This window comes from Giraffa tippelskirchi, chromosome 12 (genome assembly GCF_054371585.1).
Source record: "Giraffa tippelskirchi isolate mGirTip1 chromosome 12, T2T-mGirTip1v1.2.pri, whole genome shotgun sequence".
In the NCBI taxonomy this organism is placed as follows: domain Eukaryota; kingdom Metazoa; phylum Chordata; class Mammalia; order Artiodactyla; family Giraffidae; genus Giraffa; species Giraffa tippelskirchi.
This window is the reverse complement of record NC_137286.1, coordinates 23,888,545-23,915,719: the sequence shown is the minus strand read 5'-3', so window position 1 is coordinate 23,915,719 and position 27,175 is coordinate 23,888,545. Positions and strand designations below refer to the sequence as shown.

At 39.5% G+C, this 27,175-nt stretch overlaps 1 protein-coding gene across 2 annotated transcripts in view; it reads right to left on the bottom strand.

Annotated features, from left to right (window-relative positions):
• Positions 1–27,175, bottom strand: part of EGLN3 (egl-9 family hypoxia inducible factor 3) — a 457,661-nt gene that overhangs the window by 143,691 nt on the left and 286,795 nt on the right. For both annotated transcript variants that reach the window (XM_081547999.1, XM_081548000.1), the window contains one exon: positions 18,299–18,415. In XM_081547999.1, coding sequence (XP_081404125.1) covers positions 18,299–18,415 — 117 coding nt within the window. The remainder of the gene's footprint in view (positions 1–18,298; positions 18,416–27,175) is intronic.

Sequence of the window (27,175 nt, the reverse complement as noted above, 5' to 3'; positions counted from 1 at the left end):
TACTTCAATAAAAAAAAATAAAGGGAGAAAAATAATGTGTTGCATCAGGATCCTCCTGGCATTGCTTCACTTTAAAAATAATATGAAGAATTTACCCTGTAATATCCTTAGGTGTATAAAAGATTCACACAAATTGAGTTTTTAAACCACTAAGCTCTCAAATGATAAATAAGTAACAATGTAGATAATCACAACATCTGTATTAAAAAGTTCAGTCTAGCTTATTTAATAGGCAAAACAGATCTCACATCGCACTCCATTAAATAACAAAGGTTATGAAAATGATAATATGTAACGTTAGCAAAGGAGCAATGAAGCATGCTTAGGAACTGGTGGTAGAATGTAGATTGCTACACACTTTATGTATTTCAGTTTGGCAGTACTCATCTGTCAAAGAATAAAGACTAAGATCACCAGTGGTACATCCGTCTGTTTGCTTGCTTTCAATCACAGTTGAGTCAAGCGAACACATACCAGCCTCGATCTTAGCAGAGTACTTAGTTCCCTGAGGAGGAAAAAGCTGAGAAGGGGAAGTATGGGGAGGTTTGTTTCTCTTTTTGTTTTTGAAGTGCTAGGGAGGAATGCCTGGTGGTTATTTTAACTAAGCACTGAAAACTAGTGTTCTGGGTAGGCACTTGGTTTTAACAAGTCCCATTATTCACCAGTGAGAAAAGTCTTTTGTCAACTCTGGGGGTTGGGGGTAGGGAGAGTCTCTTAAAGTTCACGGTCCTTTATTAGTCTGAGCACGTTAGAACCAGTTGGGATGAAACACAATCTTTAGTTTTGATATTTCCTAGGCAAGTTCTGCTGCAAGTGACAATTTTTCATTCACTGATCTGACAATGAGTATTAAGAACCAATTCCATGCTGGATGCTGGCAATGCAGTAGTAAGGAAGACAGATAAAGTCCCTATACTCCTGGAAACTGCTACTTAGCAATGTGATCTTGTCACAAAAATGTTTATGTTATTTGACCTAAAAATTCCACTTCAGGAAGCCTATGCTAAGGAGATAATAAATAAAGTAGTCAAATATTTATACACAAAGATATTCACTGAAGTATTGCTCAGCACACACACAAAAAAAAGAAAAAATGGAAACAACCTAAACTTCCAACAATAGGGAAACTTGAAAAAAATACATTCATAAAATCATAAAATTGACTATAAAAGGCTTAATAACATGGGAAAACATGCTACAACTTTAAACAAGGCAAACAATAGACTGTGGCCTCAATTATATTAAATGAATTTTTAAATACCTAGACAAGTGCTCGCTTCGGCAGCACATATACTAAATACCTAGACAAAAATATATCTGAAATGCTAACATTATTGGCATATGAATGTTGGATTATAAAAAGATTTTTTTCTCTTTATATTTTCATTTATTTGCTTTTATGAAAGCATGTGTTAATTTTATAATCTAGAGTTTGGCAAGCCCCCTGCCCCTTTAAAAAAAAAATGATGAAAAGAATTCATAACAACCACCCCCCCCCAAAATAGGCAAAACCGAAAAGTTCTCCACAAATGGCTTAGCTGTGTGTTTGCAGTGTAACCTAGGACTCCGTATCTAAAGGCAGAATTTCCATGAGAATGAATCTCATTTTTGCTCCTACTGACTCTATAGAAACTATGCTCTCCATGGTTTACCCCAAGAGGAGCAAACAAGAGCAATACACACTTTGGGAGATAGACGGTGTCTCTCACTCCCCATCTCTGGTATTGTATGACCAAGGGAAAAAACCCCATGTCTCATTTCTGTGGACCATGGTAGTTAAGGAGACCCCTCCACATACATTCTCATCTTGAGCCTCACAGCAACGCCAAGGCGTGAAAATAAACTCAGAGATGTCAGCGGCCCTGTGCCGAGTCTCTCACTGGTGTAACCAGGGCGTCATGACCTAGATGCAGGCGTAGGGGCTCCAGGCCCTGCCATGTCCGTGGCAGACATCCAAGGACTCACTTCGTGGGGTTAAGAACTGGCCAGTTACTCCACAAACACTGGTTTTACTGTAAGCTCAGCTGTTTCTACTTAAATCTACCAAAAGACACCAGAGCTGTAGATAGTGAGATTTCACACCTAATAATACAAACTCTCCATCCTCCCCTACCCCTCTTTTTCCCATTTTCATTTGTCTTTCCATTAAGCACAGGAGAACAGGAGATGTCGCAAAAACAGGCTACGCCAACACTAACACTTATTATCCAAGAGCTAAGTACTTGTTCAATGCATGATACAGGGTGCTTGGGGCGGTGCACCGGATGACCCGGAGGGATGGGATGGGGAGGGAGGTGGAAGGGGGGTTCTGGAAGGGGAAAACATGTACACCCATGGTGAATTCATGCCAATATATGGCAAAACAAATACTGTAAAGTTAAAAAATAGAAAATAAACTAATTTTAAAAAAAGTTACAGTAAATCGTTCTCCTGTCAACAGATAAAACACCTAAACACAAGCTCTGATTTCCTCATCTGTCAACAGGATTGACATGCGCTTGCCCTTCCTATCATTTCCATGTCACAGGGTTATTTAGGGATCAACTGAGAGGAAAACTTGCAAGAGAGCATGTGGACTAAGAGATGGCTCTTTCCTTAAGTAAAATGCAAACCCAGAGGCCGGGGGCCCCGTGGAGTCCCCCAGGAGCAAGGAAAGGCTAGCCCAAAGCGCCCCTGCGCCAGGGCAGACCTAACGTGACCCTGGCTGCCCCTTCCTAGCAGAAATCCCCGGGTGCTATCGCCGGGGATCAAAGATCACAGCCCCGGAGCAGCCATCAAGTCATAAAGATGCTCAAACTCCGCAGCAAGCGGGCCGGCGGGGGATGAAGTCCTCCGCAAGCAGGCGGCGGCCGGGACGGTCGCGGGGCACGGCGCCTGCGCGGCCAGCTGCCCCCGAATAAATAAATAACCGCGCGGGAGGGCGGCGGCCCCAGCTTGGCGCCCTGCCGGGCCCAGGCCGGCTCGCCGCTCACGTAGCGAGAGCGTGAGTCAGCGCGTTCGACCGCAGCCCAAACCCGGGTGGGTGCCCTCGACCCGCCGGCAGCCTGCACGTACCGCCTGCTCTGTGCGCCCGGCGCTCCTGGCTGAGGGCTCCCCTTGTGGCCTGGCGGGAGGGGCGCCTGGGCTTGAAAGCCACGTGGGGTGAGCTCGCCTTTCGCCTACCGGATTCTCCGCGGGAACTCGACCTTGCCCTGTGTGCTTTCCCACTTGGAGCCGCAGTTTGGCCGGACCTGGTGACCCCTCCCCCACCCCACCCTCTCGAGAGGTCGGGAGGTAGATGGAGAAGGGGGCTCTGGGCTCCAGCTGCAGGGGTCGAGTCCAGGGCAGACTGAAGCCAATAAATTAAGGGAGGAAAGTCCCTTATCAATTTAATCTCACACGCAGCCGGGACTTCACTCGAGTTGGGCTGCATTTCCTCAGATCTGCACCTGTTTAGTTGCTACAACCGACTTTATAAGAGGAAGTTGCCTACGTGCCTGACGGCTGAAGGACGGAATTAGAAGTACTGTCCCCTGAACGTGTGAGCAGAGCAGAGCCTCCTGGTCCTCTGTGGATCTACAGAGTTGCAGGACTGGGTCTCCTGAGGCCCAGTAAAAATTCCAACTCCTCCTTTGCCCTTTGGTACAACTGCCTTTCCCTCATGGGGCGAGTTAAAAAGCTTTCCTCTTCGTGCATCTGGGATCTGCCTGTGTCACTTTTCAAAGCTTGTGCGAGGGGGTAGGCTTGTTATGGGGAAGGAGACAGGAGAAGGATGCTTGTGAAGGGAAAGAGAGAGATGAGGATGGGAAGAGGAAAAGTTAACGAGGAGAGGAGCGCTGAACAATGAGTAAAGTCATTCACGGAACGTTACTGTGTCCCTAATGGAGGTCCGCACATCTGGGCACTGGAGATACAAAATAAGTGGCTCTCATGGTCCCTGCGAGCAAGGGTTCACAGTTGAGAGGCGGACACCCACCAAGCAGAGAGTTAAACATAAGGGAGACTTTAATGCAATGTTCAGCACCAAGGCTCAGGATTCAGGCTGTTCAAGTCACCATGCCAGTTTTGCAGCTTACAGCTTATATGTCACCTTAGCTAACCCACTGACTGTCCCCAACTCCCCTCATTTTCCTCGTTTGAAAAATAAGAATGGTAAAAACACTACATTTTAGGACTTTTCAGAGAAATAAATACATTAATACAAGCAAAGTCCTTGAACAAAGCCCTATATTCACTTGGCACTCAATAAATATTGTCAACAGAATGAATAAAGGAGACCCTGGCACAGCCAAGTTCAGCAAGGCAGGCTGTGTTCTGTACAGCTCTGGGACGCCACATACACAGAGATGTGAATGGAACTTTCCAGAGCTGTGCAGCGTGGTATTCCTGATGACAAGTATATCTATTTTAAAATCATAATAAAAAATTGAAAATTCAAGTGCATTTATTCACAAATAAAATGTGGTATATTCATAAAATAGAGTACTATTAAAGCCATGAAAAGAAATAAATTACATCTATGTGTATCAAAATGAATGTATCCAAAATATATTGAATGAAGAACAGTAAGTTGCAAAATGATACCGACTATGACATTTATATAGAGAAAACATGCATGCAAAAAATTCTTTATATTTAATATATGTGTGTTTTTTAATGCTGTGAGAATACACACAAATTTAAAAGTATCTCTAGATGGAGGAAGAGGAATTAGGATTTGAAATAATGGTCATTAGGAATTTAGCTTATTCTAGATTCTACTAATTGTTTCAAAGAACAATGTAGTTACCTATCCTGTAGTTTTGTGTATTTTTAAGGTATGGATATGTAAAATAAAACCAGAAGCAAATATGTCAACACTGGTTAATTTGGGGTTGCAGAAATATGAGTGATTATTGGTTTTTCATTTGTACTTTTCTGTATATTCAAATTAAAAATAACTGCAACCTTGTAGTGGAAATGTTATATAAGGAGTGGGCCTGAAAGCTAGGTTAGCTTGCCCAGAACCTTTGGTAACAACAGAGGACAGAGCTGGCTTCCCAAGCCCCCTCTGTTCTAACTGCACCCTATGGTGGAAGTGGGTGCCTCTGGCAAACCAGCGCTGCCAGCGGTCTGGGCCAGGACTTCCCTGAGTGTGGTGATACTGGGGCCTACGCTTTACAAATTCCTCTTTCAATCTTTAGCATCCCTAAAATGTGGCATGCTGGTGCCTGCTAGGGAAACACATGACAGTAGAATCCCAGAGAGAGGGTACCATGCTCCACAAGCATGTCATCTATGATACTAAACATTTCAGTAAGCTATTGAATGCCACACAGCAAGTGAATAGTACAGGTGGCCATGGAAAGCATACCCAGCTTCCACCACTGAAGGCCTGCCTTCCCCAGCCTCTGCTGAGATCCCTTTTATGGATGTTGCCCTCTTTGGTAACAGCTCAATGCAGTGGTGAAGACTCCAGGCTTTGCAATCACTCAGACCTAGGCTCAAGTTGCCAAGGACTATAATTTGGGACAAGTTACTCAACTTCCCTGAGTCTCTGTTTCCTCTTTTATCAAGTGGGGATAACTGCCTGCTGGAAAGATGGAACAGGAGCCCTGGGTCAAGGTGGCTAAGTGTGTAGCATCAGGAAGAGAAGTCTTTTGATAACCGAGCCTGTTTGAAAGAGGAGATTATTTCTTATCCTGTGGCTCTCCTTTACCCTAATAAAGGGTTAAATAGCTGTGTAGAAAGGATGAAAGCCCTTGCCTTCATCACGTGACACTGAACTTGATATTGACATTCTGAGTGAGTTTTAGGCCTAGGAACAGTTGTTTAATGAATGCCATCCCTCCACCCCTTAAGAAGCAATTGTGTTTTTGTTTCTTAATAGCCAGAATGAGCCACTGAATGCCCTCATCTCCAAACAGGATGCTCTCACATTAAAAAAAAAAAAAAAAAAATCACTGGGACACCAGTGACTTCTGAAGGAAGCAGACGGAACTTCTGATTTAAATGAAACACACTAACACACTTTTTCCTCCTTTCATTGCATGTTCTCCCTGGCACCCATAAACAAAAGTGTCTAAGGCATTTTTAACTTAGTCGTGCTGAAAATCCACAATTTAAACCCGATTCCCAGCTGTTCCTTTAGAACGAGTTGCACGAGATGCTGTTCAGTCCAACCAGCCCCAGGGAGGGTAAACACTTACAGCTGGATAGTGGGACGTGCAGAACATCAGGGGAACATAACCAAGCAGAGGGAAGCATGTGCTGTGACTAATAAAGAACAACCTGGGGTGTGGCTGTCATGAGAGAAATCACCTCCCCACAGGCCCTGGCACCTAAGAAAGCTGGGGAAAACAATGTCTAACTCCCAGGCAGTGTTTACCCAGCCAAGGTGAACAGGGCTTCAGTCATCATATTTGTGCTTTTCCAAGCTGCCCTCCTGTGTTTGTTCAGGAAGGGGATGCTGCTGCAGGGAGTGTAAATGATCGCCTTGGACAAGCCCCATGTCTATGAAGACAGCAGCTCAGCCCACAGCAAAGCAGAAAAGCCCCCACCCTTGGCCCAGCCTGAGCAGAGATGCCCAAACATTTTCCCTGAGCCTCCCTGGCCCGAAACTCCACCCTATTCTCTCACCAGGGTTTGGCTGGGTATGCAGGGAGGCTCCTGGCACAGGGCACCACCATCAGCTCCTCCCTCTCCTTTTCCTTCAACTCCAACCGTCCTCCCAAAATCTACATAAATGTCAAGTTCTGAAAACCCTCCCTGTGTAACATTCATAAACCCATCCTCCTTCTCCAGCTACCCCAGCTGAGGCTCCAGATCGAGGTCAACATCAGCAGTGATAAATCATGTTGATCTGATGTGATGAAAATGACAGTTAACCTCTGGGATCTTCTTCCTCAAAACCATAACCCCAGTTTACTTGTGAGGAAAACATCAGACAGATCCAAGTTGAGAGACATTCTACAAAATACCCAACCAGCACTCCTTGAAACTGTCAAGGTCATCAAAACCAAGAGAAGTCTGAGAAACTGTCACAGCCAAAGGGAGTCTAAGGAGATGTGATGACTAATTGTAATGTGGTATCCTGGATAGGATTCTAGAACAGGAGAAAGGACATTATATAAACACTAATGAAATCTCAATAAAGCATGGTCTTTAGTTAATAACAGTATATAAATATTGGCTTATTAATTTTGACAAATGTGCCATACAAATAAAAGATGTTAATAACAGGGGAAACTGGGTGTGGTGGTATACATGAGAAATCTCTGTACTTTCTTTGCAGTCTTTCTGAAACTTCTGAAACGATGCTATCAATGATGAAATCAAATAATAAAGTTAAAAATATCTTGAGGCAAATGACAATGAAAAATACAACCATACAAAATCTATGGGATGCAGCGAAAGCAGTTCTTACAAAGTTTATACCATATGGGCCTTCTTTAAGAAACAAACAAACAAAAAATCTCAAATAAACAACTTAACCCACCACCTAAAAGAATTACAAAAAGAAGAACAAACAAAACCTCAAGTCATTAGAAGGAAGGAGATAATAAATATCAGAGAGGAAATAGTGATCAAAAAACAATAGAAAAAAAATCAATAAAACCAAGAGCTGGTTCTTTGAAAGGGTAAACAAAATTGACAAACCTCTGGCCAGGCTCACCAAGAAGAAAAGAGAAAAGACCCAAATAAACAACATAAGAAATGAAAGAGGAGAAATCACAACTGATACCACAGAAATTAAAAAAACATAAGAGAATATTATGAATAATTACATGCCAACAAATTTCACAACCTAGCCTAGAAGAAACGGACAACTTTCTAGAAACATACAGCCCACCAAAACTGAACCAAGAATAAATAGGTAACTTGAACAGACCAATCACTAGACGTGAAATAGATTCTATAATAGTAATTTTTAAAAACTCCCTACAAACAAAAATCCAGGGCCAGGTGGTTTCACAGGTGAATTCTACCAAACATACAAAGAAAAACTTATACCAAGCCTTCTCAAACTCTTCCAAAAGGTTGAAGAAGAAAGAATACTCCCAAAGACACTCTATGAAGCTTCCATCACCCTAATACCAAAACCAAAGTCACTACCAAGAAAGAAAATTACAGGCCAATATCCTTGATCAATATAGATACAAAAATTCTCAACAAAATATTAGCAAACCGAATTCAACAACACATTAAAAAAAAGATTATATACCACGACCAAGATGGATTCTTCCCAGGGTCATAAGGATGGTTAAACATACACAAATAAATGTAACATACCACATCAACAAAAGAAAAGACAAAAACTACACGATCACCTCAGTAGATGCAGAAAAAGCATTTGATAAAGGTTAACATCCATTCATAACAACTTTTGTCAAAGTGGGTATAGAGGGAACATATCTCAACATAATAAAAGCTATTTATGACAAACTCACAGCCAATATAATACTCAATGCTGAAAAACTGAAAGCCTTCCTGCTAAAATCTGAAACAAGACAAGGATGTCCACTCTCACTACTTCTCTTTAACATAGCACTGGAAGTCCTAGCCACAGAAATTAGACAAAAAAGAAAAGAAAGAAAAATTGCATTCAAATTGGTAAAAGATATTCAAAGAGGTAAAATTTTCATTATATGCAGATGACATGATACTATAAATAGAAAACTCCAAAGGCTTCCCACAAAAACAACTAGAACTGATAAAAGAATTTAGCAAGGTAGTGGGAAACAGGATTAACATAAAATTGCTTGCATTTTTTACACCAACAATGAAATATCGGGAAGGGAATGTAAACAAACAATCCCTTTCTTGCGGCAAAAACAAAATAAAATGTTTAGGAATAAACCTCACCAAGGTGAAAGACTTACATTTTGAGAATTATAAAACATGAATAAAGGAAATTGAAGATGATTCAAGGAAGTGGAAAGATATCCCATGCTCTTGTACTGGAAGAATTAAGATTGTTAAAATGGTCATACTAACTAGAACCCTCTTATACTATTGGTGGGAAATACACACACACACACACACACACACACACACACAGAGGAATGTTACTTAGCCATGAAAAAGAATGAAATAGTGCCATTTGCAGCCATGTGGCTGAACCTAGAGATTACTATATGAAGTAAAGTAAGTCAGAAAGAGAAAGACAAATACCATATGATATCATTTATATGTGGAATCTAAAATATGACACAAATGAACCTATCTACAGAACAGAAACAGACCCACAGACAGAGAACAGGCTTGTGGTTGCTATGGAGGAGAGTGGGGTGGGGAGGAAAATATTGGAAATTTGGAATTAGCAGATGCAAACTAGCATATATATAGGATGGATAAACAACAAGGTCCTACTATTTAGTACAGGGAACTATATTCAATATCCATATCCCATTATGGAAAAGAATATGACAAAGAATACACACACACACACACACACACACACACACACACACACACGTAACTGAATCACTTTGCTGTACAGCAGAAATTAACCCTATATTCAGTAAGATGTTTAAAAATTAAAACCACGCCAAAAAACAAGATTATTAAAAATAATAATGGGAATTTCCTGGCAGTCCCTTGGTTAGAACTTGGTGCTTTCACTGCCATGACCTGGGTTTAATCCCTGGTTGGGGAACTAAGATCCTGTAAGCCATGCTGCTGCTACTGCTGCTAAGTCGCTTCAGTCGTGTCCGACTGTGTGTGACCCCATAGACGGCAGCCCACCATACACCCCCGTCCCTGGGATTCTCCAGGCAAGAACACTGGAGTGGGTTGCCATTTCCTTCTCCAATGCATGAAAGTGAAAAGTGAAAGTGAAGTCGCTCAGTCGCGTCCGACATGAGGCACAGTCAAAACTGAAAAATAAAAAAATAAATAACTCTGGGTGTACAGGACAAGGAGCTGGTGTGGATGAGGGGAAGGATGTGAATAATCAGGACTGTCCTTAGAGTAGCACATCCCCTCTTCGCCTGAAAAATCCTAATATATTAGCTCATCCACTCCTACCTCCCAACCACTAACAAGAGTGTCTGTTCAAATGTCTCTTAAAACAAGAGATGAAGACATTTTCTTTCTTTTCTTGATTATATTTCAGAGAAGTAAAAAGAAACTAATAATATACAGGTTACTCACTATGTTAAAATTTATTATATTGCCCTATTATGGTAATGTAGTCCTAAATTATTGTAAATCCCATGTTTTAGGTCAGATTGTTCTAGAGCAGTGGTTCTCAAGCTATGTTGTACTTCAAAATCACCTAGTAGGTTTGGTAAACAGATTTCTGAGTTCTTCCCTCATTAGGTCTGGAGCGGGCCCTGAGTATTTGCATTTCTAACTAGCTCCCAGATGATGTTAATACTGCTGGCTGGGGGGACTATAATTTGAAAGTGACAGGTCTAGGATTTTCTTCCTTACCTACTCACTTTTTTGCCTTCCTATCCCTGTGCCTTTGCGCATTTAGAGTTCCATCTGCAACGTAGTCAACAAATTTCATACCAAACATGCCAATACATTTTCAGGTTACAACACTGAACAAAAGAAATAAGGTTCCAATCCTCATGGAACTTACATTCCAGTAGTTAGACAATAAATAAATAAATATACAAAATTACAGATGATGGAAAGTGCTCTGAAGGAAATAAACAGGATGATATAACAATAACTAAGAGTAGGACATTTGAATATCTTCCCATTTATTTGTGCCTTCTTCAATTTCTTTCATCAACATTTTATAGTTTCCAATGTACAGATCTTTCTCCTTGTTGGCTACACTTATTCCTAAGTATTTTATTCTTTTTTGATACTATTATAAATAGGATTGCATTCTTAATTATTTTTTGGATAGCATATTGTGTATAAAAATGAAACTGATTTTTGTATGTTGATTTTGTACCCTGAAAATTTACTGAATTTGCTTATTTTATTAGTCTTTAGAGTTTTCTATATACAAGATTATGTCATCTGCAAAGAGATAATTTTACTTCTTCCTATCTGATTTGGATGCCTTTTACTTCTTTTTCTTGTCTAACTGCTCTGACCAGGACTTGCAGTACCATGTTAAATAGATGTGATGAGAGTGAGCATCCTTCTCTTCCTAATTTTAGAGGTAAAGCTTTCAGCATTTCACTGCTAAGTATGATGTTAGCCGTTGGCTTGTATATATGACAAGTCTATATGGCCTTTATTTTGTTCAGGTACACTCCTTTATACCTAATTTATTGATATTTTTATCATGAAAAGATGTTGAATTTTGTCAAATGCTTTACCTGCCTCTATTGAGATGATTATATGATTTTTATCCTTCATTCTGTTAATGTGGTATATCACATTTATTGATTTGCATATGTTGAATCACCCTTGCATCTCAGGGATAAATCCCAGTTGATCATGGTATATGATCCCTTTAATGTGCTACTGATTAGGTTTGCTAGTATTTTGTTGAGGATTTTTTTACATCTATGATCATCAGGGATAGTTGCCTATAGTTGTCTTCTCTTGTAGCATCCCTGTCTGGCTTTGGTACCAGGGTAACACTGTCCTTGTGAAATACTTGGGAATACTAGCTGCTGTTGCTATTTAGTCACTCGGTTGTGTCTGACTTTTTTGCGACCCCATGGACTGTAGCCTGCCAGGCTCCTCTGCCCATGGGATTTTCCAGGCAAGAATACTGGATTGGGTTGCCATTTCCTTCTCCAAGGGATCTTCCTGACCCAGGGATCAAACCTGTGTCTCCTGCCTGGAAGGTGAATTCTTTATCACTGAGCCACCCTGGAAGCAGAAAAATTCCATTATTTTCTCTTGGAAATGTTCCCTCCTCTTCAGTTTTTTGGAAGAGTCTGAGGAGTGATATTAATTCCTCTTTAAATGTTTCACAGAATTCATGAGTAAAGCCATGTGATGTACAGTTTTTCTTTGTTGGGGAATTTTTGATTACTGATTCAATCTCTTTCATGTTATTGGTCTGTTCAGATTTTCTGTTTCTTCATGAGTCAGTCTTGGTAGGTTGTATGTTTTTAGGAATGTATCCATCTTTTCTAGGTTGTCCAATTTTTTGGTATATAATTGTCCATTGCCGACAAAGATCCATCTAGTCAAAGCTATGGTTTTTCCATTACTCACGTATGGATGTTAGAGTTGGACCATAGAGAAAGCGGAGTGCTGAAAAATTGATGCTTTTGAACTGTGGTGTTGGAGAAGACTCTTGAGAGTCCCTTGGACTGCAAGGAGATCCAAACAGTCAATCCTAAAGGAAATCAGTCCTGAATATTCATTGGAAGGACTGATGCTGAAGCTGAAGCTCCAATACTTTAGTCACCTGATGTGAAGAACTGGCTCATTGGAAAAGACCCTGATGCTGGGAAAGATTGAAGGCAGAAGATTGAAGGAGAAGGGGACAACAGAGGATGAGATGGTTGGATGGCATCACCAACTCGATGGACATGAGTTTGAGCAAGCTCTGGGAGTTGGTGATGGACAGGGAGGCCTGGCACGCTGCCGTCCATGGGATTGCAAAGAGTGACTTGCATGACTGAGTGACTGAACTGAACTGAATTGTTCATAGTAATCTCTAATGATCCTTTGTATTTCTGTGGCATCAGTTGTAATGATTTTGAGTCTTTTCTGATTTTGACTCTTTTTTTTCTTTTTTAGTCTACCTAAAGGTTTGTCAATTTATTTTTTGAGAAAAAAAGCTCTAGTTTTGCCAATTTTTCTAGTCACTATTTCATTTATTTCTAGCCTGATCTTTGTTATTTCTTAGCTTCTGTTAACTTTGGGCTTAGTTTGTTCTTCTTCTCCCAGTTCCTTGAGGTATAAAGTTAGATTTTTCTACTTAAGATCTTCCTTTTTTCTTAATGTGTTTATCACTATAAACTCACATCTTAGAATTTTGTTGCATCCCATAAGTTGTGGTATACTGTGTTTCCAATTTCCTTTGGTTCAAAATAGTTTAAAATTTTTTTCCTGTTGATGTCTCCTTTGACTCATTGGTTGTTTAAGAATGTATTGTTTACTTTCCACACATTTTCCAGTGTTTCCACTGTTAATGATTTCTAGTTTTATACTACTGTAGTTTGAAAGGTATTTGATATCTCACAGGTATTTCTCAAAGAGCTCTTACCACCTGAATCACTAACTTGGATTCTGCTTCTGCAAAAATGACCTAAGATAAATAAGCACAAGACTCATATCAGGATTATTGGGCCAATATGTATTTTTGACTCAATTTCCAGACTCTGGATGAGTTGTTGACAGTCTCTGGGAAGAAGAGAAGAATCATGCTGACTTTAAGGAAATAGAGTAAAAAATGGAAAACAGATCTTCATCATTTTGCTTGAATTGTGGCCAGATCTATGACACATCATTTAGTTAAGTGAAACAATAAACCTCCTTTTTATAATATAAGTCATTTCAAACTAAAATCTCTGTTACTCGCAAGGAAAATTGTCCTAACTGCAATATAGGAGGGTCATCAGAGAAGGTGACCTTGAAGTGACATTTAGATTGAAATTGAAAATATGAAGAAGAGCCATCCACTATATATCTGGGGAAAACAACAAAAATACTAATGTGAAAAGATAAATGTACTTCATTCATAGCAGCCTTATTTACAATCACCAAGATATGGAAGCAAAGTAAGTGTCCATCAACAGATGAATGGATAAAAGAGATGTGGTACACAATGTACAATGGAATACTACTCAGTCATAAAAAAGATGGAATTTTGCGATTTGCAACAACATGGATGGACTTGGAGGGTTTTAAGTAAAGTGCTATAAGTCAGACAGAGAAAGACAAATACAGTATGATACCATTTATACGTGGAATCCAAAAAAATACAGCAAACTAGTGGATATAACAAAAAAGAAATAGACTCACAGATATACAGAACAAACTAGTAGTTAGCAGTGGGGAGAAGGAAGTGGGGAAGCAACATATAGGGTAGGGGATTAAGAGGTACAAATCATTATGTATAAAATAAACTGTAAGGATATACTGTACAACAAAATATATATTTTATAATATACTGTATATTAAAATAATATATCTTATATTATAAAATATAATCGATATTTTATAATAACTGTTTAAGAAGTTTAATCTTTAAACATTGTGAATCACTCTATTGTACACCTATAACTTCTATAATATTATGCATCAACTCTACTTTAATAAAAAATAGTTAGCTAATTAATTTTTAGAAACGAAAAACAGCCACTAATGCAAAGAGGCAGGAAAAGGAAAGAAGAGAGAATAGCTAGTACAGAGGCTGTACAATGGGAAAAAGTTTACCACCTGGAGTAACAGAGAAGAGGCCAGTTTAAGTGAGGTGGAAGGAGACAAAATTGGGCCAGTGAAAAGTGACATCGTAGGTGTAGCTTATGCAAGCAAGGTGAAGAGAACTGTACTCAGCAAAAACCCTTATTCAAAGAAACCTTGTCTTAGCAAAAGATTAATGAATAATTCAAATTTAGATAGTTTCAGTGAAAATTTTGCTTAAGGTATGTATCTATCAATTTTTATGCTTTTTCCATTGAAAAAATTTCAATTAAGCAAATACCCATCACAGTTCACATCAGATCAGAGCATCCTATCATATGAATATACTATAATCGATTTAACCTTATTGACTTTTGCCAGCATTTCATATAGTAATTAATGGTTCTGCAGTGAATGGCCTTGTACACCTTTTCACAGTTATTTAAAACCTGTAATTTTATAAACATAGACTTTCTGAATCACAGAAAATTCACATTCCCATTTTAAACAGATATCTCCAAGTTGTTCCTGAAAGTATGTACCAATTTATACTCCATTTAAAGCAAATCTTACTGAGCATTTTACCAATTAAAAAAATACATTTTTCAACCACATAGGCAAAAAGAAAGCTTTAGTTCACATTTCTTTTATTATTGAACTATATTTTTTATTTGCCTATTTGCCACTTGTAATTCTATTATGAATTCCTAATTAATGTCTCTTCTTAATTTGATGTAAGAAGTGAGGTAAGGATTCAGCTGAATTTATTTTCCAGGAGTCTTGACAGGTGTCCCACTATAATTTATTGATTAATCAATATTTTCCTCACCAATTTGAAATGAGATTGTTATCAAATATTAACTATTTTTATATGCTTTGGACTATTTCTACACCCACTATTCAAGTTCATTAATATATCTGTTTCTACATCAGTACCAAACTGTGTTAATTTCTGCAACAAAAATGCTTGCTTTATACCTGCCTTTTCTTGGCTATTCACATTGCCAAGTTTTAAGGGTTATTTATTTGTCTTATCCCCCTAGTGAACTTCAGTTCCTTTAGAGAAGGAACTGTTGCTTAAGCATTTTTATAGCCTCGACAACTTGGCTGAGTAAGTATTTATTTTTCTTAGTAGATTTCCATCCTGCTCCACCACCCCACAGTGCCTTGCTCAGAGTAATCATTCACTTTAATAATCACGTTTGTTAAGTTTTAAGTGTTAAAGAAGGAAAGGCAAGATGTTCCAAGATAAGAGATGGAAATCAAAAGAGTAAATTCATGAGAGGCTGAAGCAGACAACCCTCATGGTAAGAAAGGAAGGCAAACAGGATGATAAGCAATCCCAACAGGGATGACAGTCTGTTCAGAGCAACACTGAACTACTGGTGTCATTGAATCAGCCTTGGTGTTTGATTAAGTGCTCTGGTCAACAGATCTTGATGACCAAAGGACTGACTGCCTTTGTCACCCAACTCTGAAGTGGTAGCATGGAGAAGTGACCACCCATTTCCTCCTGCATTTCGTGAAGAATGACTGTCACTATAAAGTACTGTGACTTGGCATACACATACCTAATCTTCTTGAGGAGCCCTCTCCCTTTCAGAATAGACACCCGCATGTTGATGAATTGCCTGTGTTAGGAAGCTGTATATTTATTCCAGTGATTTGGCTGTAGACCAAGAAGTTGTGTTGGCATTGCTCTCAGAGCCTAGGGATAATCCACGTGTAAGAGGATTTGGGATGAAGATGCCAGCAGAGAGTTAAACTCCCAAAACTAACACAGAATCATCATTTTCCAAAATTTGCATTCATGTTAAACTGTTAAAATTTTGGCTTTTCAGTCATGTGGAGAGTCTGGTTTTCAAGGCCAGGGTGTGTTTAAATATGTATAACAAGTGTCCTTGGTGATTATTTATCAGTTTGGGAAACACTAACATAATAGATTGGATTAATCTGGGTAGAAATGGGTGCTCTAGGAGGCTTACAAAACACAGGAGTCCAAATAAGTTAATTAGGGTGCATCCTTCAAACTAACATGTAACCAAAGAAAACCCAGCCTAATTATTTACACAGAAACCTTTTTTTTTTTAAAAAAGGCAACCTGTGCTGATAAAAGAGTATGTGTAGGACTCAAGTCTAAAAAAAAAATCAGAAAATATGTATTATTAAAATGAAAGAATGAATGACTACACAAACCAGCAAAAGCAAATTTTCAGCTCCCCTTTGATAAGAGAATTTCAGAAAAGTTCTAGCCACGGCACTTGCTAAAATTAGGTAGACAGCTGGCCAGGATGACACCCACCAGAATACAGGAGTGTCAATATGGATTACTTTTGAGCAGTTTTTTACTTTCAAGTCACATTATATAGAACTGATGGACACAAAGTTTGTGACCTTGGGCAAGCTACTTAACCCTGTGGGTCTATTACCTGCCTATAAAATGAAGTTAAACTCTTTCTTAGTCCAGGTAATCTGTAAGCTATCCCACAGGCCTTTGAGTCTTTGATTGGTTCCAGGACATAACCATCTCTTCTGTGATACACACATAGAGGTCCCTGATGCTGACAGTGCCCTGGAATCTTATGGCCTCACTTTCTCCAGTCCTTCCCTAAGACAAGACCTGTGACTCAACCTTAGGATGTAGACAGAGAAGGCAAACCACTTCAGAGAACATAGATTCTCCTCTACCCATTATTTTCTGCTCTCTGAAGAGAGTCCTGAAAGCCTATAGGTTAGATAAGAGCATTATGTCAGTTTCAAATTTTTCTGCTTTGATAATCAAACCATGGTAGAATGAAGAGAGAAAGAGGGAGAGAGGGAGGGAGGGAGAATGCAAGAAAGGAAGGAAGAAATCACTTGGGCATCCCCGTAGCCAAATCAAAACTACCAGATATTGTTCTTGGCTTTCGTGTAGAGCTTGAGAATTACCAGCTGGGTAACAGGAAAGCCCTGAGACTTAAAGACAACCTCAGACAAGAACTTGTCCTAAAGAATTCTAGTCTCCTACGTTGAAGCCCTCAGGCCTCTGTCTATGAGGTCACTAGCTGGCCCACTAACATATGATCCTTACAGAAAGGAAGAACAAGTCTCAAATGCCCATCTCATAGCCACAATCCCAAACCGTTCATGACTGCTTTGTTACAAAAAGTAGGAAAAATACCTTTTTAAAAAGACAATGCCAAAAAAAAAAAAACTAACCCCAAAATATACATGCACCTTAACGTTTATAGCAGCATTATTTACAATTGCCAAGACATGGAAACAACCTAAGTGTCCATCAACAGATGAATGGATCAAGAAGATGTGGTGGGGCGGTCCTAAGATGGCAGAAGAATAGGACAGGGAGACCACTTTCTCCCCCACAAATTCATCAAAAGATCATTTGAATGCTGAGCAAATACCACAAAACAACTTCTGAATGCTGGCGGAAGACACCAGGCACCCAGAAAGGCAGCCCATTGTCTTCAAAAAGAGGTAGGACAAAATATAAAAGATAAAAAGAGAGACAAAAGAGTTAGGGATGGAGACCCGCCCAGGGGAAGGAGTCTTAAAAGAGGAGAAGTTTCCAAACACCAGGAAACCCTCTCACCAGCAGGTCTGTGGGGAGTTTTGGACTCTCAGAGGGCAAGATAACTGGCAGGAAAAAATAAATAAAACCCACAGATTATGCACCTAACAGCAACTCCGAGTGGAGAAGTAGCCCAGACGCTCACGTTTGCCACCAGCAAGCAGAGGCTGAACAGGAAGGCACAGGCTGCATTGCTTAGAGTAAGGACCGGGCCTGAATGCCCTGAGGGCAATCTGAGGGAGCTAACGTAAGATAGCAACCCAAACAGTGGGATAGCCAGAGATGTAAAAAAAAAAAAAAAAAAAAAAAAAAGAGGAAAGAGAGAGACAGAACTTTCCCACGAAAAGCTCTAACCTAAGGCACTGCAGGGCAGCTCACAGAACAAAGGACTGAGTGAATATCAGAGGAGAGCTAGCTGGCTGTGGACTGGCCGATCCCCTGGCAGAGGCAGGAGGGTGACAGCCAGAGCTGGAAGGCAAGGGGCAAACTCACCCCCAGAGATGGCATCCTCCACCAAACTGCGAGCAGGCTCTCAGTTATTAACCAAGTCTTCCTGGGATCCTGGGTGGTTGACATCCACCAGGAGGGTTGCAGCCAGAGATCAGCCCCCTAGAGGAGACACATAGCACACCTGAGACGGTGCTCCCACTGCGCACCCAGGAAACCGAGCGGCTGAGACGGGGGAGGTGATAAGATGCACCACCCAGCTGGGAAAAGTGCACTCACCAAGCACCTGGTAGCCTGAGCTTCTCGGACCTGGGAAGGGCACAAAACACAGGCCCAACTGAGTCTGTGCCTTTGTGGAGTACCGGAGAACCTGAACCTGAGCAGTGTAGATCTGGGAAGTGTACATAACCCAGGGCCCGCTTTAGATAGTTCCCCTGCAGAGCAACCTGGAGCCTGAGCAGTGTAGATGGGGAAAGCACACATGCCGTGAGTGGGGGCAAACCCAGTGTGGCCCAGACACTGCGAGCACTCCCCACACATGCCAGTGATATTTGTTTACAGTGTTCCTCCCTACCTGCAACACAATTGAACAAGTGAGCCTAAATAAATGACCACCTTTGCCCCCTTGTGTCAGGGAGGAAGTTAGATATTGAAGAGACTTGCAAACAGAGGAAGCCAAAATAAACAAAGAAGAGGGAATGGCTTTGGAAGTGACAGGTGCAACAGATTAAAACCCTGTAGTTAGCACTGGCTGCATTGGAAGGGACCTATAGACCTTGAGAAGAAGTATAAGGTGGAACAAGGAACTATCTGAAACTGAACTGACCACGCACTGCCCTCAACAGCTTCAGAGAAATTACTAGATATATTTTATTATCATTTTTTAATTTTTTAAATTTTTTTTAGTTTTTAAGTTCTTTATTACTCCTTTAATTTTCATTTTTAAAACCTACTATTATCTTGAAAAAAAAGACCCTATTTTTAAAGCAAATTTCATATTTTTTTAATATAACTTTTGCAATTTTGTTTTGTTTTTTTAATATTGTATTTTTGATAGTCTAACCCTCTACTCTAGATTTTTAATCTTTGCTTTTTGGTATTTGTTATCAATTCTGTACCTTTAAGAATCCAATCTTAGGTACCCATTTTTACTTAGGAGTGTGATTACTGGCTTGATTACTCTCTCCCCTTTTGACTCTCCTTTTTCTCCCCCAGGTCACCTCTATCTCCTTCCTCCCTGTCTCTTCTCTACTTAACTCTGTGACTCTCTGGGTGTTCCGGGCTGTGGAGAAAATGTAGGGAACTGATCACAGGCTAGATTGGTCTCTCTCCTTTTGACTCTCCCTTCACTCCTCCTGGTCACCTCTATCTCCTCTTCTCTTCTCTATGGACCTCCGTGAACCTCTCTGAGTGTTCCAGACTGTGGAGAGCAAATAGGGAATTGATTACTAGCTAGACTGCTCTCACCTCTTTTGATTTCCCCTCTTCTCCTCCTGGTCACCTCTATCTCCCTCCTCCCTCTTCTCTTCTTCATGTGACTCTGTGAACCTCTCTGGGTGTTCCTCACCATGGAGAATCTTTTCACCATTAACTTAGATGTTTTATCATTGGAGTTGCATGGATGGAGAAGTCTTCAGGCTACTATAAGAATAAGAATGAAAGCCAGAGGCAGGAGGCCTAAATCCAAAACTTGAGAACACCAGAAAACTCCTGACTCCAGGGACCATTAATCAACAAAAGCTCATCCAAAAGCCTCCATACCTACACTGAAACCAAGCTCCACCCAAGAGTCAACAAGTTTCAGAGCAAGACATACCAAGCTAATTCTCCAACAAAGCAGGAACATAACCCTGAGCACAAAAATACAGGTGGCCAAAAGTCACACCAAACCCATAGACACTTCAAAACTCACTACTGGACACTTCATTGCACTCCAGAGAGAAGACATCCAGCTCCACACACCAGAACATCGACGCAAGCTTCCCTAACCAGGAAACCTTGACAAGCCACTCATCCAACCCCACCCACAGGGAGGAACCTCCATAATAAAGAGGAACCACAAACTTCCAGCATACAGAAAGGCCACCCCAAACACAGCAACCTAAACAAGATGAAAAGGCAGAGAAATATTCAGCAGGTAAAGGAACATGTTAAAAGCCCACCAAACCAAACAAAAGAGGAGGAATAGGGAGTCTAATTGAAGAAGAATTCAGAATAATGATAGTAAAAATGATCCAAAATTTTGAAAACAAAATGGAGTTACAGACAAATAGCCTGCAGACAAGGATTGAGAAGATGCAAGAAAAGTTCAACAAGGACCTAGAAAAAATAAAAAAGAGTCAATAAGTAATGAATAATGCAATAACTGAGATCAAAAGCACTCTGAAGGGAACCAATAGTAGAATATCTGAGGCAGAAGATAGGATAAGTGAGGTGGAAGATAGAATGGTGGAAATAAATGAAGCAGAGAGGAAGAAAAAAGAATAGAAAGAAATGAGGACAACCTCAGAGACCTCTGGGACAATGTAAAATGCCCCAACATTCGAATCATAGGAGTTCCAGAAGAAGAAGACAAAAAGAAAGGCCATGAGAAAATACTTGAGGAGATAATAGTTGAAAACTTCCCTAAAATGGGGAAGGAAATAGCCATCCAAGTCCAAGAAACCCAGAGAGTCCCAAACAGGATAAATCCAAGGCAAAACACCCCAAGACACATATTAATCAAATTAACGAAGACCAAACCCAAAGAACAAATATTAAAAGCAGCAAGGGAAAAACAACAAATAACCCACAAGTGGATCCCCATAAGGATAACAGCTGATCTTTCAATTAAAATTCTTCAGGCCAGAAGGGAATGGCAGGACATACTTAAAGTGATGAAAGAGAAAAACCTACAGCCCAGATTACTGTACCCAGCAAGGATCTCATTCACATATGAAGGAGAAATCAAAAGCTTTACAGACAAGCAAAAGCTCAGAGAATTCAGCACCACCAAACCAGCTCTTCAGCCAATGCTAAAGGATCTTCTCTAGACAGGAAACACAGAAAAGGTTTATAAACTCGAACCCAAAACAATAAAGTAAATGGCAATGGGATCATACTTATCAATAATTACCTTAAATGTAAATGGGTTGAATGCCCCAACCAAAAGACAAAGACTGGCTGAATGGATACAAAAACAAGACCCTTATATATGCTGTCTACAAGAGACCCACCTCAAACCTAGGGACACATACAGACTGAAAGTGAAGGGCTGGAAAAAGATATTTCAGGCAAATGAAGACCAAAAGAAAGCAGGAGTAGCAATACTCATATCAGATAAAATAGCCTTTGAAATAAAGGCCATGAAAAGAGACAAAAAAGGACACTACATAATGATCAAAGGATAAATCCAAGAAGATATAACAATTATAAATATATATGCACCCAACATAGGAGCATCACAATATGTAAGGCAAATGCTAAAAAATATGAAAGGGGAAATTAAAACAAACACAATAATAGTGGGAGACTTTAATATCCCACTCATACCTATGGATAGATCAAATGAACAGAAAATTAGCAAGGAAACACAAACTTTAAATGATACAATGGACAACCTAGACCTGATTGATATCTATATGACATTTCACCCTAAAATAATGAATTTCTCCTTTTTCTCAAGTGCACACGGAACCTTCTCCAGGATAGATCACATCCTGGGCCATAAATCCAGCCTTGGTAAATTCAGAAAAAATGAAATCATCTCAAGCATCTTTTCTGATCACAATGTGGTAAGATTAGATGTCAACTACAGGAAAAAAAACTATTCAAAATTCAAACATATGGAGGCTAAACAACACACTTCTGAATAACCAACAAATCAAAGAAGAAATCAATTAAGAAATCAAAATATGCATAGAAACAAATGAAAATGAAAACTCAACAACCCAAAATCTATGGGATTCAGTAAAAGCAATGCTAAGGGGAAGGTTCATAGCAATACAAGCCTACCTCAAGAAACAGGAAAGAAATCAAATAAATAACCTAACTCTACACCTAAAGCAACTAGAAAAGGAAGAAATGAAGAACCCCGGGGTTAGTGTAAGGAAAGAAATCACAAAAATTGGGGCAGAAATAAATGCAAAATAAACAAAAGAGACCATAGCAAAAATCAACAAAGCTAAAAACTGGTTCTTCCAGAAGATAAATAAAATAGACAAACCATTAGCCAGACTCATCAAGAAACAAAGGAAGAAGAATCAAATCAACAAAATTAGAAATGAAAATGGAGAAATCACAAAAGACAACACAGAAATACAAAGGATCATCAGAGACTACTATCAGCCACTATATGCCAATAAAATGGACAACTTGGAAGAAATGGATAAATTCTTAGAAAAGTATAACTTTCCAAAACTGAACCAGGAAGAAATAGAAAATCTAAACAGGCCCATCACAAGCACAGAAATAAAAACTATAATCAGAAATCTTCTAACAAACAAAAGCCCAGGACTAGATGGCTTCACAGCCAAATTCTAGCAAAAATTTAGAGAAGAGCTAACACCTATCCTACTCAAACTCTTCCAGAAAATTGCAGAGGAAGGTGAACTTGCAAACTCATTCTATGGGGCCACCATCACCCTAATACCAAAACCAGACAAAGACGCCACAAAAAAAGAAAACTACAGGCCAATATCACTGATGAACATAGATGCAAAAATCCTTAACAAAATTATAGCAAACATAATCCAACAACATATTAAAAAGATCATACATCATAACCAAGTGGGCTTTATCCCAGGGATGCAAGGATTCTTCAATATTCACAAATCAGTCAATGTGATACACCACATTAACAAATTAAAAGATAAAAATCATATGATTATCTCAATAGATGCAGAGAAAGCCTTTGACAAAATTCAACATCCATTTATGATACAAACCCTCAAGAAAGCAGGCATAGAAGGAACATACCTCAACATAATAAAAGCCATATATGATAAATGCACAGCAAACATTATCCTCAATGGTGAAAAATTGAAAGCATTTCCCCTAAAGTCAGGAGCAAGACAAGGATGCCCACTCTCAACACTACTATTCAACATAGTTTTGGAAGTTTTGGCCACAGCAATCAGAGAAGAAAAAGAAATAAAAGGAATCCAGATTGGAAACGAAGAAGTAAAACTCTCACTGTTTGCAGATGACATGATCCTCTACATAGAAAATCCTAAAGACTCCACCAGAAAATTACTATAGCTAATCAACAAATACAGTAAAGTTGCAGGATATAAATTAACACAGAAATACCTTGCGTTCCGATACACTAACAATGAGAAAACAGAAAGAGAAATTAAGGAAACAATTCAATTCACCATTGCAATGAAAAGAATAAAATACTTAGGAATCAGTTCAGTTCAGTTGCTCAGTCGTGTCCGATTCTTTGAGACCCCATGAATTGCAGCACGCCAGGCCTCCCTGTCCATCACCAACTCCTAGAGTTCACTCAAACCCACGTCCATTGAGTCGGTGATGCCATCCAAACATCTCATCCTCTGTCATCCCCTTCTCCTCCTGCCCCCAATCCTTCCCAGCATTAGGGTCTTCTCCAATGAATCAACTCTTTGCATGAGGTGGCCAAAGTATTGGAGTTTCAGCTTCAACATTAGTCCTTCCAATGAACACCCAAGACTGATCTCCTTTAGGATGGACTGGTTGGATCTCCTTGCAGTCCAAGGGACTCTCAAGAGTCTTCTTCAACACCACAGTTCAAAAGCATTAATTCTTCGGCGCTCAGCTTTCTTTATAGTCCAACTCTCACATCCATACATGACCACTGGAAAAACCATAGCCTTGACTAGATGGACCTTTGTTGGCAAAGTAATGTCTCTGCTTTTAAATATGCTGTCTAGGTTGTTCATAACTTTCCTTCCAAAGAGTAAGCGTCTTTTAATTTCATGGCTGCAATCACCATCTGCAGTGATCTTGGAGCCCAAAATATAAAGTCTGACACTGTTTCCACTGTTTCTCCATCTATTTCCCATGAAGTGATGGGACCAGATGCCATGATCTTAGTTTTCTGAACGTTGAGCTTTAAGCCAACTTTTTCACTCTCCTCTTTCACTTTCATCAAGAGGCTCTTTTGCTCTTCTTCACTTTCTGCCATAAGGGTGGTGTCATCTGCATATCTGAGGTTATTGATATTTCTCCCGGCAATCTTGATTCCAGCTTGTGTTTCTTCCAGCCCAGCATTTCTCATGATGTACTCTGCATATAAGTTAAATAAGCAGGGTGACAATATACAGCCTTGACGTACTCCTTTTCCTATTTGGAACCAGTCTGTTGTTCCATGTCCAGTTCTAACTGTTGCTTCCTGACCTGCATACAGGTTTCTCAAGAGACAGGTCAGATGGTCTGTATTCCCATCTCTTTCAGAATTTCCCACAGTTTATTGTGATCCACACAGTCAAAGGCTTTGGCATAGACAATAAAGCAGAAATAGATGTTTTTCTGGAACTCTCTTGCTTTTTCGATGACCCAGCAGATGTTGGCAATTTGATCTTTGGTTCCTCTGCCTTTCCTAAAACCAGCTTGAACATCTGGAAGTTCACGGTTCACGTATTGCTGAAGCCTGGCTTGGAGAATTTTGAGCATTACTTTACCATCAAAAGACCTATATATAGAAAACTATAAAACACTGATGAAAGGAATCAAAAATGACACAAATAGATGGAGAAATATATCATGTTCATGGATTGGAAGAATCAATATAGTGAAAATGAGTACATTACCCAAAGCAGTCTATAGATTCAATGTAATCCCTATCAAGCTACCAATGGTATTTTTCAGAGAATTAGAACAAGTAATTTCACAATTTGTATGGAATTACAAAAAACTCTCGAATAGCCAAAGCAATCTTGAGAAAAAAGAATGGAACTGGAGGAATCAACCTGCCTGACTTCAGGCTATACGACAAAGCAAGAGTCATCAAGACAGTATGGTACTGGCACAAAGACAGAAACATAGATCAATGAAACAAAACAGAAAGCCCAGAGATAAATCCACGCACCTATGGACACCTTATCTTTGTCAAAAGAGGCAAGTATATACAATGGAGAAAAGACAATCTCTGTAACAAGTGGTGCTGGGAAAACTGGTCAACCACTTGTAAAAGAACGAAATTAGAACACTTTCTAACACCATACACAAAAATAAACCCAAAATGGATTAAAGATCTAAATGTAAGACCAGAAGCTATAAAACTCCTAGAGGAAAACATAGGCAAAACATTCTCTGACATAAATCACAGCAGGATCCTCTATGACCCACCTCCCAGAGTAATGGAAATAAAAGCAAAAATAAACAAATGGGACCTAATTAAACTTAAAAGCTTTTGCACAACAACAGAAGCTATAAGCAAGGTGAAAAGACAGCCTTCATAACGGGAGAAAATAATAGCAAATGAAGCAATTGACAAAGAATTAATCTCAAAAATATACAAGCAACTCCTGCAGCTCAATTCCAGAAAAATAAATGACCCAATCAAAAAATGGGCCAAAGATCTAAACAGACATTTCTCCAAAGAAGACATACAAATGCCTAACAAACACATGAAAAGATGCTCAACATCACTCATTATCAGAGAAGTGCAAATCAAAACCACAATGAGGTACCATCTCATGCCAGTCAGAATGGCTGCTATCCAAAAGTCTACAAACAATAAATGCTGGAGAGGGTGCAGACAAAAAGGAACCCTCTTACACTGTTGGTGGGAATGCAAACTAGTACAGCCACTATGGAGAACAGTGTGGAGATTCCTTAGAAAACTGGAGATAGAACTGCCATACGACCCAGCAATCCTACTCCTAGGCATACACACCGAGGAAACCGGAATTGAAAGAGACACGTGTACCCCAATGTTCATCGCAGCACTGTTTACAATAGCCAGGACATGGAAGGAATGTAGATGTCCATCAGCAGACAAATGGATAAGAAAGCTGTGGTACATATACACAATGGAATATTATTCAGCTATTAAAAAGAATGCATTTGAATTAGTTCTAATGAGGTGGATGAAAGTGGAGCCTATTATACAGAGCGAAGTAAGTCAGAAAGAAAAACACCAATACAGTATATTAATGCATATATATGGAATTTAGAAAGATGGTAATGATGAGACTATGTATGAGACAGCAAAAGAGACACAGATGTAAAGAACAGACTGTTGGACTCTGTGGGAGAAGGCGAAGGTGGGATGATTTGAGAGAATAGCATTGAAACATGTATGTGATCGTATGTGAAATAGATCGCCAGTCCAGGTTCCATGCATGAGGCAGGGTGCTCAGGGCTGGTGCACTGGGATGACTCTGAGGGATGGGATGGGCAGGGAGTGTTAGGATGGGGAACACATATACACCCTTGGCTGATTCATGTGAATGTATGGCAAAAACCACCACACTATTGTAAAGTAATTAGCCTTCAATTAAAATTAAAAAATAAATTTAAAAAAACTGCAATAAAAATAAATAAAAAGCTAGTTGGCAAAAATATTCAAGAGATGAGCATTTCTTCACCTCAATATGTTTGAGACTTACTCTTTATGCAGGATTATCTTTTTGATTAAACTCAAACCAAGAATCAATTCAAGGAAAGAATAAAAAAATCTCCAGGCTTTCAGAATACTTTGAATATGGGTATGTGTATGAAGTAGGAGGAGCAGATCGAGGATACTTACATTCATTGTAAACAATGACACAGCCTTATTTCTGTGACTGTGCAAAATCACAATTTTTTATTAGTGTACATATATATATAGCAAAATTATAAATACTTTAATAACTCATCATTTTTCTCCAATCATATATTTTCTACCTGGTTGCATTTCTCCTTGTCCCTTTTTGTTGTTGTTCATTTTGACATGCAAAAATAACTGCAACTTGTAAT